Source organism: Theobroma umbraticum, unplaced genomic scaffold (assembly GCF_002168275.2).
Source record: "Theobroma umbraticum cultivar Fairchild unplaced genomic scaffold, ASM216827v3 scaffold_204.0, whole genome shotgun sequence".
NCBI lineage: Eukaryota > Viridiplantae > Streptophyta > Magnoliopsida > Malvales > Malvaceae > Theobroma > Theobroma umbraticum.
Window position 1 is genome coordinate 5,884,827 of NW_018397267.1, and position 12,284 is coordinate 5,897,110.

Here is a 12,284-nt window from a genome sequence, read left to right on the forward strand (position 1 = left end):
GTGTCATATAATTTGTTGAGGGTAGACTCCTAGTTGCCTGTGCTTAGCATCATTTCTTTCAACCCATAAGAATCAACACATAAAGATCAATAGCATGACTCTAATGTGTTTTTGCTTTGTATAGTCACCAGAATAATACCATGCCCAAACAACTTCCATAATGTTTTGCGGTTGAATAACAAAAACTCGAAAAATTTGATTAAAGAAATTCCAAACCAACCGTGCTGTTGGGCTTTACCAAAGAACATGGAGCAAAGTCTCCTTTGAATGACAACATTGGCATTTTAATGTCAATTGAAAATCCTTAAACTTTAAGCGCATTTCAACAGGTACCCATCCATGAATTAAATTGTAAGTGGAATGCTTCTATGCCAAACTAAGTTAAAAGCATTACTTACAATTTGTTTTTGTCAAACTATCTCCCAAGCACTCTTAGTAAAAAATTCACCATTAGAAAAAAGAGCCCAATATGCTACATCATTACAAGATTTTTCAATGGGAATATCAACTATATCTTCAATCGTTAATTCAGGTAATTCTACTTTTAATTAGTCCACATCCTATTTATCATTATTGTAAAAATGGCATACTTAATTTACTCATAGACCGAAAATGAGAAGAGAAAGAGTTGACATGTGGTTGTTTTCCTATCCAACAATCATACCAAAAGAAATGTTTAACTTTTCCTATCTTCTTTCAAATTTCTTCTTCATCGATTTTGCAACCATTCTTCAATCGTTTCTATATGGGAGAATCATGAATTTTAACTTGGACTTTCATTGAAATTTGACCACCCCAATATTTAGTCTTTATGTGCCGTGCCTATATATTTTTTGAAGCCTGAAACTACCACCAAAGTTTCATATTGAATGCTTCAAAAACATCTATTAACTTCTAATATCAAGGCCACCTTCAGTACCAAGAATGCCAGATTTTTTTTCCAAGTAGCCCAATTTATATGTTTAGAAGTTGTAGAATCGCCCCACAGAAAGCTATTAAAGATTCTGTCAATCTTCTCAACTACACAAAGTGGAGGCTTTAACACTTGAAGTAGATATAGAGACATTGAATATAGGACACTCTTTACCAAAGTGATTCGGCCCCCTCGAGATAGGACTTTGTTTTCCCATCTAGAAATTCTATCTCTAGTTTTAGATATGAAGGAATTAGATTTTTTGGTCCCTTGTATAATGGTGCCCCCAAATAAATTATCAATAGCTTTTTGTGAGCAAATCCTGTGGCTGAATGAATAAGCTACACTTTGGAGTTAGCAATTTTATTACTAGTAATAAGGCAGCTTTTTGGCAGATTAATTTTCTTCCTAGAAACCATTTCATATTGTTCCAAGAAATTCTGAATTTTTCTAAAAAATGAGCGATTCCCATTAGTGAAAATAATTATATCATTAGCAAAAGGTAGATGATTTACCACTATAGAACTGCCTGTCAAATAGTGTAATGAAGAATATTTTCCATATAGAGCATTTAGTCCATTCAGCTGCCAGGATAAAAAGAGATGGAGATATGAAGTTACCTTGCCTCAAATCTCTCTCAGATTTAAAGTAACTCACCAAAACACCATTGATCAATAATGAGAACCAACAGCTAGATATACACTGCTGACTTATACTAATCCACTGCTCATTAAATCCGAATTGTCGCATCATAATAAATAAAAAATTCCTGCTCAATTGATCACAATCATATGCTTTCATCATATCAAGCTTCAAGGCAATATTTCCTACTCTAGTTTTTTGATCAACCAAGGGGATTAATTCTTGAGCTGAAAGAATATTATTGCTAATAAACTTGTCACCAACAAAACCACTTTGATTTTCTAAAATTAGTTTAGGCAAAATTTTTGCTAAACAATTTGCTAGAAGCTTGGTAACAAAGAATTTAAATATTAACAAGGAAGAAGTGCAAGAATACTCTAATACTGTTGACGTTGATTAATATGGTGGAAAGTAGTGCCTTCAATTAAATCTTAAACTTTATTTTATTTTTTTATTTTTATTTAATTTATTAACTTATTGCTTTAATTTCATAAATAAATTTTATGACACCGAAATGATGTAACACTAGTGAGGGAGTCCTCAATTTTGGTTTGGATGTTTCAAAATTTTCATGGTTGATGATGTTGTTGATGATATGTATTTAATTATGGTTTATTGTAGATATTATTATATTTGGTTATATTATTACCTTTTTATAATTGTTTTTATGATCATTAATTTTAAATTTGAATAATAAATTATATTTATAGGTATTTTAATTTAATCATGTATTAAACGTGTTAAAAGTTTAATTGTGTTTTTTAATCGTGTCATAAAAAGCATAACCCGATACATTAAAAAATTGCATTAATGTGTCATGTTACACTGTTTTTTTTTTTTTTATGAATGTGTTACACTATTATTAAATGTATCTATGTACATATTTTAGATTCTAGCACAATTAGTTAATCCTTTTGTGTTTATATTTAACTATATAATTGTTAATACCCTAATGACAAACAAGACCTACTTGTGATGGCATTGACAATATATGGGCTGGTTATTTTCTTGAAGATTTGGAAGCATGTTGAAATATTAGTCATTGACTTTCTTGACCAAATTTGTACAAAGTCAACTCTTCGCCATCCATTAATTGTGGCCGAAAATTTAAGATCATTGAGTTACTGTCCTCAGAAAGGTGAAGGATGTTTTTATCGATTGTGCACAACTCTTGAATTTTTGGATCAAAAGTCAATTTGGATGCAAAAGTAGTATTAAGTCATATTTCTCAACTTGTGTCCTTATTCGAGAATATTGCAAGAGTGAGGCTGGAAAGGAAAACCAAGGAAGAAACGGGTTTCAAGACTCTAAAGGCTTATCAACATAGAAGTAATATGGAGAATTCCATGGATGCCTTATGAATTGGTGTTGTACAATTGCGAAACTGAACCATGGGTCGTATTGTTAGGGTTTTTAGTAGCAATTAGTGATGCCTCAATCATAGTATTATAGTGATTCGGATCTGAACAATTTGTTCCAATGACTCATCGACTTAATTAATTAAAGTTTTTCTATGAAGAACCCATAACATTAAAGAGAATAGAGATAGAGCTACCACTTGGAAGAAAACATGTCAAGTAAGTCAAGGGAGATTCACTGATGAAGTTATTTCTAGATACTTGGCATGGCATGCAAGGCAGGTTAAACACATAGTATTTTCTTTAGAAAAGGGTTTTAATTGTTCAGTTGGTCCAGAACCCCAGAATGTTTTGTTAGAAATAAAATTGGCAAAGCAAAAGCTTGAGGTTGAGAAAGTGGAGTTGAACATCAAAATAAAAATTGAAGCATAAGCAGAGCAGCCAAAAAGGAAATTTGTAAATTGCATCAAGAATGAGAGGAATGGAGAGAAAAATATGATGGATTAAAAGGTATGTTCTCTTCATTGAATGACAAGCTCAAAGAACTCCAAAAAGGAAGTGAGAAATTACAAGTAGAGCTATTATTTAAAAATACATAAGAAAACAAGAACAAATAAAGAATAATGAAGTGCATACAAGAAAATTTTAATTTAACCCTTATGTTTTTATTACATTTAATCAAGTACTTATACTTTTATTTCAAAAATAAACCTTTATTGCTAATCATTAATTAACTGTCATTAGTCAAAATTACAATTATCAATTTAATGCCATGTCATATGAGAGGATGATATTGTCATGTGGTAGATGATGTGGCTAAAAATGTTACTGATTGAATTTTTGGTTGCTAACTTGCTTTTCTCTTGCCAATCACATGTCTTACAATCATTTATTCATATTTTTAAAACATCAAAAAGATTAAATAAACCATTTTAACCATCTACTATGGAGATAACCTGTCAGAAGTTAAATCAGCGATCAATGCCGCTAGATCTAGCAACTAGTGCTATAAACCAAAACACAAGATCAAGCACCGTTTTCGGTATAAAAAAGACCCAAGATCTAGCGCTAGGCTCTAGATAGTTGTAACTTTAACTAACAACAATTAATCAACAGTTAGTAATAAGGATTTAATGCAAAATAAAAATATAATGGCTTAATTGAACATAATAAAAATATACAAATTAAATTAAATATTCTTGTACAGATCAAGAGCTTTTTTGGATATTTTGTCATTTTTTCTTTGTTTTTGCATCATCCTTATCCATTCCTTGTTGTATTCAATTCATTTGAGATCTTGATTCTTGAAAGTGAATGATAGTCTTCAATTATGAGATTTTTGAAATTATAGAGGCAAATTTATCTAGAAATTCTCTAGGTGATGAAAGGTTTCTAATACAAAGATTTGCACTTACTATTTAATAAAATTATAAATTTGCATCATTATTACATGTTTGAATCATATGCATAAAAAATTTTTATTCTGCTCATAAATGATAAACTCGATAGTATGACTTTTCAAGAAAATTGTACGGACAAGACATTGGGAGGATTTAGAAGAGTTCTTAATATATATATAATATTGAATTCTATTTATTCAATAAAATTGATAATTATTTTAAAAATAAAAAAAGGTAAAATAATAATAAATGATAATTAAAAAATGAAAAAATATAAAGTTTAAAATCTTGACCCTCTTTTGTATATTTTGAAAGAAACCGACCTTAGAGCCTTTCCAAGAAAAATTTCAAATATTTAATGATAGAGTAAAATACTTTGACCCCTTTAAGTTTTAATAGAAATTAAATAGAAATTCATTAGTTTTTAAAATGGACATTTCGTCCTCAAAATATATTTTTCATTAGATACATAAGTCCAACCGTTAGTCAACTATTAGTATTTCTGTCAACTTGCTGACATGGTAAGAGTAAAAAAATAATTTTATTATCGATTAATTTTTATAATTAAAATTATATAATTTTATTTTTTATTAATAATAATAAAAAAAACTTTCCCATTAAAGAGCACCAGAGCTCCCCTGGAGAGCTCTGATTGGGCTTCCTAAGGGAGCATTGATGCTTCCTTTGGGGAGCTCAATCGAGGCTCCCTAAAGGATTAGGTTCCCTAAGGGGAGCACCAAGTCCACCCTTGGGAGCCTAATTTGGGCCTCCCCAAGTTAGCACCGAGGGAGCCCCAAATCGAGCTTCCTAAGGGAGCACTGATATGGTGCTCTCCTCTTTTGGGGAGTATCGATTTGGTGCTCCCCTCCCTCCGAGGGTGAAACTAGTCAATTTTGGTTGAGGCGATCAAAGACGAAAAAAAATAAAAAATAAAAATTTTTAAAATTAATATATTGAATTTAACTAATGATCAAAATATTCATAATAAATAATAATTTTATATAACATCTAAATAAAAAAACTAAAAAAAAGACTTATACTAGTTATTTAAAAAAGTTGTGTTCGAGGATGTTTTTTAGATTCAAATTCATCATTCAATATTCTTATTTATTTATATTTAAATTTAAAAAATAAAACATAAAATTGTAAGAAATTAAATATAAATAATTAAATATAAAATATAAGATTTCACATAATAGTTAAATAATATAAATTTTACTTCCTCTTAATTTTACACAATGGTTGTGAGTGATCTTTGTCTTTCCTTTTCCAAACTCACAAGCTCATAAATCTCTTTTGAAGAATAAGGTGTGTTTCTATGGTGAGTTACTAGAAAAGAGAAATAAAAATAAAAAGACAAAAAAGAGAAGAGAAAAAGAAAAATAAAAAGAGAAAGAGGTGTAAAGAAACTTAAATTAAGGTAAAATTAAATAAGTTTGTGAGGTTGTTTTATTTTTTAATTTATATTAATTATTAAATAAAAAATTTATTTTGAATGAGCTATTAATAATATATAATAAATAAATTTGTCAAAAATTTTGAGGGACCATTGATAAAATATATATAAGAAATAAATATTTTAAAAAATTTTGAGGGGACCGTTGTTGGCTTACCCTCCTCCCCTGCCTCCCTGGGTTGGTGCTCCCCTTTCTTGGGGAGCTTTTGATAAGCGCTCCTTTATGTTTTTTATTTTTTCAAACAATATAATAATAATTTTTTAAATTAATAATAAAAATATTTTAATCTTTTAATTATTTCTGTTAACAGAATTTGTAATATTGGATTCATTTCGAAAACTAATATGTGTAATTCGATTAAAACTTAAAAAAGTCAAAGTATTTTATCTTTAACAATATTTAAAGAAGAAAATTTAAAAAAATTTAAAAAGAAATGAAAAGTAATAAATAGAAATTAAGAAAAATATAGCTAAATATGAAATTAAGCGTTATTAATTAAGCTAAAAGAAGATTACACAAGCTAATAGGTATTGTTCTTTCAAGGAGGAATGGTAATAAATTCTTCATGGTAAGTGAACTCTTGAACTCTAATTGAAATAATAGATCGAAACATATCCTTTTTTTAAAAATAAATTTAAATCTAAATCTAGTACTTCATCTGAAATTATAGATTTAATTAAATGGTTAATCACTTAACGACTTCCTATTCAGGTCGAGTGATCGGGTTTGTAAATCTGCACGTCGGGAAATCTACTTCATGAGGATTGACGCCTTGATGATGCACAAGACTCCTCCAACCAAAAGGGTTGTGCACATTGAGATATTGCGTCTCGCAAAAAGTTTATAGGGCTGCACCTCCAATAGTTGTGCTCGCAAGCTAGTTGTGCAGGTTTTTATATGTCGGGGCATTTTTTTGGTGTTTATTATTCTTGTTTTTATTTATTTTTAATTGGAAAAGAGATCGTTGGAAGAGGAAAGAAATAAACAGAAGAGACAGAGAGAGGAATAAGAGAAAGCGAGGAAGAGAGAAAAAATTGTAGTTATAGAGTGAAGGAAAATGAATGGTTTTGGATTATCGATTCCAATGTCAATCCGAATTTTCAAGATGGCTTGACTGATACTGATTTCCAAGGATCTTCTTTTGGTTGAACTACTTCTTGATTCTAAGATGACATAACTAACTGTGTCGATGGAACAAACCTCCTTTCAACTAATTCTTCAGTCTCAAACCTGACCTTATGTCTTTCACAAGAATCTCAAGATCTGGCTTCGCTTCATTATCGCATACTCTGATAAAACTCTGCTTGACGTTCAAAGAATCCAAGGTTGTCGATTCTTGTATGCCCCAAGAACCATAATTTTCTTGCAAGTGGTGATGATTGTTGTTCACAGAAAACTGCTGCTCATGAGGCTCTTCAACGTAGTAATAATTTGAATTATACGAGTTCAAAGGGTCTGTATTCACCATTTGACAACCTAGCGATGAATCACCAGGTTCGTGCATTTGCAAGTGAGACTGCTGTCGCTGCTGATGAGCCTGTGCTCGGCATATGGCTAGCTGATGAAAAACCAGGTCAAGCTCAGCCTGGCTATACTCTATCTGACGCTGAAGCTCTTGGATGATCCTGTAACAACCTCCAACAGGGTCATTGGCTCGCGCATCGGATTGAAATACGATGGTACGCATGGCAATGTCTTTCTCAGGAGGAGTAAGGTTCTTGATGATCTTGGTGATGTTGCTGACTCCAAACAATTTATGAGCATTGAGGAATTGTCTTTGGCGATCATGAGGAAAATAAGGGGCGAGAATGCAGTCAGGAGCGCACTTCCTGCGTTGGTATTTACACGCAGCGCAAGCTTGTGTTGTGCCGTTACTACCAGTTCTTGGAATGCTCATATTTTGGTGGTGGTGTTTCTCTTAATTTCTTGTTGTTTGTCGGGATGAGATATCGGATGCGTTGCCGCCGGAGATGGTGCAGTTTATTTTTCTTTTCAGGAAATGTTTATTTCTGGTGATTTTTGGTTCTTCCTTTGTTTTCTCCTGGTGGGATGGGAATAACGGAGGGGAAAATGGGAGATGCAGAGAAATAAAAGGAAAGACAGACATGTTAAGATATGAAAGAGAAAGGGTCAGAGAGGGAGAGTTAACAAATTCTGTTATGATACATATTTTTGGGCTGTTGTTAGTCTACAGAGGTTTGGCAAGTTGGCAGACTACGACTTTTAGATATCTCTTTCAGGGAACTTAAAATAGATTCATCCTAATTGCCTATTTTGTTGCGTTTTTGAATTTCTTTTATTCTGGCCTTTTGATGATACAGTGATTGCAAAAATAGGGAGTAAATCACCCTTATCTTCTTACCCACCTCATCTCCCCACCCTTGGTGCCTAATTTTGAATCCAGAACTTCAGTTTACCAATAGGTTTTAAAGTCATTGACATTCCTCTCTCCCATTCGTTTCTCAATGTTTATTTCCAGGGAATTTCTACCGACCATCTTGTCTTGTAGGCTAATGAACTGAGAAAATATAGTGTTTCAGAAGGCACTCTTGAAGCTTCAGATCAAACTCAACTCTGAAAGCTTGGTACTCTTCGACTGGACAGGTCCCCTGCAGAAATGGGTCTCGTTTCAAGCATGGCATCCTTCGATAACGGAATGCCAACCAGCGGTTGGCTGGAGTATTGAATTTCATTCATAACTTTGGTGAATCAATTGAATGGTGAAGCAAAAAGATGACTTTTTGGCAGGGTATACAGGGACCATATATACGTTGCTGGTATGAATCTTAACAATTCTGAATCTAATTACCCACACACACAATCAATTTGAAATCAAAACTACATAATCTAAATAATCCACTTAGTGGCCAAGATTTACCAATCTCATTGAAAAGATATACTTGCTGAACAAACTAAAGAATTTGGTGCTTGCTGAACAAAAAGATGAATGTGATCTAGTTCTACGGTTACATGTTCTCTGGCTTTCCTTCTGATCTTTCAGAGTTAAACAGAGTGCTCTCAACCTGAACACAGCAAAGCCAAAATGATGGTTGCAAGCTGTAGTTCAAAATTTGTTGAGAAAAAGAATCATCAATAGTAAAGAATTAAAGAAGAAAAACAAGATATATACAGTTTTATGTTTTATGGCAACAAATGTGCACTTTGAAACCAGCATCAACTAAATCAAAGAACAGCAGAAGCATGCGATGGTTAAGTGCAAAAACGTAGACATCTAACAAACAATTCTAGAACAGTGGTGAATAATTTTTTAAATGGAGAAAACATTTTGATCATCATGATTTTTTTTTTTTAGAAAGACATTTTGGTCATTATGATAGCTAAAGTTCATTGTAGAATTGATCCTACATTGCTTAAAAGGATAAGTTTTTAGTATATGTTTTAGATTGATTGACTTCTTTTCTCAAATTGTTGAACATGCTGGTCAGAGTTGGAAATTTTAGACATTGTTCTACTAGCATTTCAAAAACTCTTTTCTTCTTTCTTCTTAGGAAACAGTAGGGAAAGAAATGTTCATCATTTTGTATTGCAACTAGCTTTTGCTTTCTGCCGTTGGTAAGTGGTGTTGATATCAGTGGCATGGAGATGTTTTTAAGTCTCTAAAACAATGTGGGGGATAAGTTCAATTGAAGGGTTTGAAGGGAAAAAGCTCTCTAGGGAAGTATGAGATAGTTGTTAACTTATGCTTTGTATGTTTAAAGCCTAGTTTGAGGATTGGAAGTTGGAGAAGGAGGAGCTTTTCTTATATATTTCTTACTATTATCTTTGGATAAATAGCTGTTACTAGTGTTTCCAATTCGTAGCAAGAATAACAATTTTGGTTTCTCATGGTATAAGACGATAGAGGCTTCCAAATGCTATGCATCATTAAGTAGTGGTCCTGTTGTCTTGCATTTCATGCTGTCAGCAAAGATATGATGTTACTGATCCTCAAGAATCAAGGTGCATTTGATGTGAATAGAAATATATAGAAACCGTAGTACAATGAATGCCAGTATCTATGAATTGTTCCTATTCATCAAGCTCAATGGTGTGGCTGATTATTTCAGTCGTATGGAGTATTCGGTATCAAGTTTCAAGTTCTAAATCTGTAGTCTCACTCCACTCCTGTCCGAACCTTTTGAGATGCTCATCAATCGTACTGTCGTGTTCGGGCTGGTCTGAAAAAGAAGTTACAAGGGATCAGGAAGCCTCTTGTATTGTTCAAAAATGATGAAGGATTTGGATTGAGATACAAGCCCACAAAGAAGGAAAAAGATTGAAATGATGAGCGAAAGACGAGAGATGAGATTAGCTCATTACCAAGGAATAGAATCAGAAGCTAAAAGAATTAGTTTCCCACATCTTCGATAAAATCTTCCATTCAGATGGAACTACAATTTTGTATATAACACAATAATATCATTCGGATGTGACACGGATTCAAATGAGTCTAGATTTGAGATAATTATGTTTCGTGTATTAATTATGTTGATACAGTTAAGATATGAATTAATTATGTATTAATCGTGTTAAATTCGCTTAACCTCATTTAAAACATGTTTAATATTTAATTAATTAATTATGTTATAGTGCACCCGTACAACCCATGACCTGTTTATTATTCATTTATCTAGTTGTTTTTATGTCGAGTAGACATATTTGGTACATGATTGAAACTCGTTTATTGATTTATATAAATATTAATATTTTGATAATAATTAAAATTTATTGATGTTGAATTTTATTATATTTGATATATATTATAATATACATAATTTTTGTTGTAAATATGAATAATAGATTTATATTTTAATTGTAAATATTTTAATTTAATCATTTTAATCATATTTTAATCGTGTTTATCATGTAAATAAGCTATATATTGTATAAATTTTAATTATGTTAATCATGCAAATAAAATCGTGTCATGTCGTATAAAATTGAATTTAACATATTTATCATGTCATGTTACATATTTATTAAACGCATCTGTATACGTATTTAAGATCTTAATATGATTATTTAATCGTATCATATTTATATTTTAATATATTACTGTTAATATCTTATGTTTACATAATAAAATTAAAATACACATATTGTCAAATTTGTGTTTTAAGTGTCTACATTATCCAAGTCTACCGGAAAGGATAATGCATGAGCCCCAATCAGAGGAAATCTTGGAGGATGCTTATCCGGAACTCTCCGTGCAAGTAGTGGGTGAAGAACAGTTGGAAGATGACAAGAGGATATAGTGGTATACCCAAGACCTCTTGGTCCGGAGTTCAATAATTGAAAGACCATGGAACTTTCGAGCATTCTTAAATCTTTTACGAAGTAATGCAGCTAATTAAATCCCTTAATGCTTATGTCCAAAAGCTTAGGGAAAGTGTTTAATGTAAGATGAGTTTTTTGTTTATTCAATATTATGCTAATAAAAATTATATGTGTGATTTATTTTCATATTTTTCTCTTGTTAATGAAGAGAATGTGAATGATTATGCTTTGTCTCTTGACTTGTTAAGGCTAGTTGAGTAAAAAGAAAAACGTATTGTACCTTATAAGGAACCCATGGAAATAATTAATTTGAGAAATAAAGAAAAATATTTGTTGCTATAGAGTGAAGCAAAATGAAGAGGTTTAGGATTATCTATCCCAATGTCAATCTGAACTCTCAAGATGGATTTACTCATACTCGTTTCCAAGGATCTTCCTTTGGTTGAACAACTTGTTGATCCCATAGTAAAGAGTTTGGTAGAAAATTTCTAATAGTGTAACTGAAATTCTCTCCACAAACAGATTTGTCTGTGTATATAACAAACATATCATAATCCTATGAGGAATATGATTCTAGACTCTAATTACAAGTTAGAAAAATGTACGTATATGTAGATTTACTAAATAGTTCGGGTCCATTTGACCCAACTCATATTCCAAGATAGGGGATAATTTTGAGAAGGGGTCTTGGAAGTTTGGCGTTGGCTGACTACACGCTTCATTAAAATGTGAAACAATATGATAACTCAATAGTCCAGTTGATCTATTATACGCTTCTTAAAATTTCACTTGGGTTTGTTTCAGCCTAAAGGTTCTCTTGGCCAATTAGAGGACAAATGACACTTGAACGGGACCTTCTTATCCTTCTATACAATCAAAATGTGAGGACAGGTAGGCATCCCATCATAGGGTAGATGCTGTTCTGCTTTCGGATGCAGATAGAAAGGATAACTTGCCGAGGTGAATAAGAAGGATAACGGGAGTCGCTTTATCATCTGAATAACCCAGAAAGAGATGATCAGAATCATAATAATACAAACTTATACAAGTACATGCCCCAGAAGTAAATGGACACTCATAATAATACATCAGTTTTGGATGTCAATGTACTATTTATTTTATGAACAAAAATTTCAAGACTAAGATGACGTGACTAACTGTGTCGATAGAACGAACTTCCTTTCTACTAGTTGTTCAGTCCCAAACCTGTCTTTCACAATAATCTCAAGCTTCACTT

At 31.8% G+C, this 12,284-nt stretch overlaps 1 protein-coding gene across 1 annotated transcript; it reads right to left on the reverse strand.

Annotated features, from left to right (window-relative positions):
• Window positions 1-6,392: 6,392 nt before the first annotated feature.
• On the reverse strand, window positions 6,393-7,836 carry LBD22 (LOB domain-containing protein 22). The gene is given in 2 exon segments (XM_021439175.1): window positions 6,393-7,025; window positions 7,028-7,836. Coding segments are annotated over 2 exon segments (732 nt in total). The 5' UTR covers window positions 7,668-7,836; the 3' UTR covers window positions 6,393-6,933.
• Window positions 7,837-12,284: the final 4,448 nt, after the last annotated feature.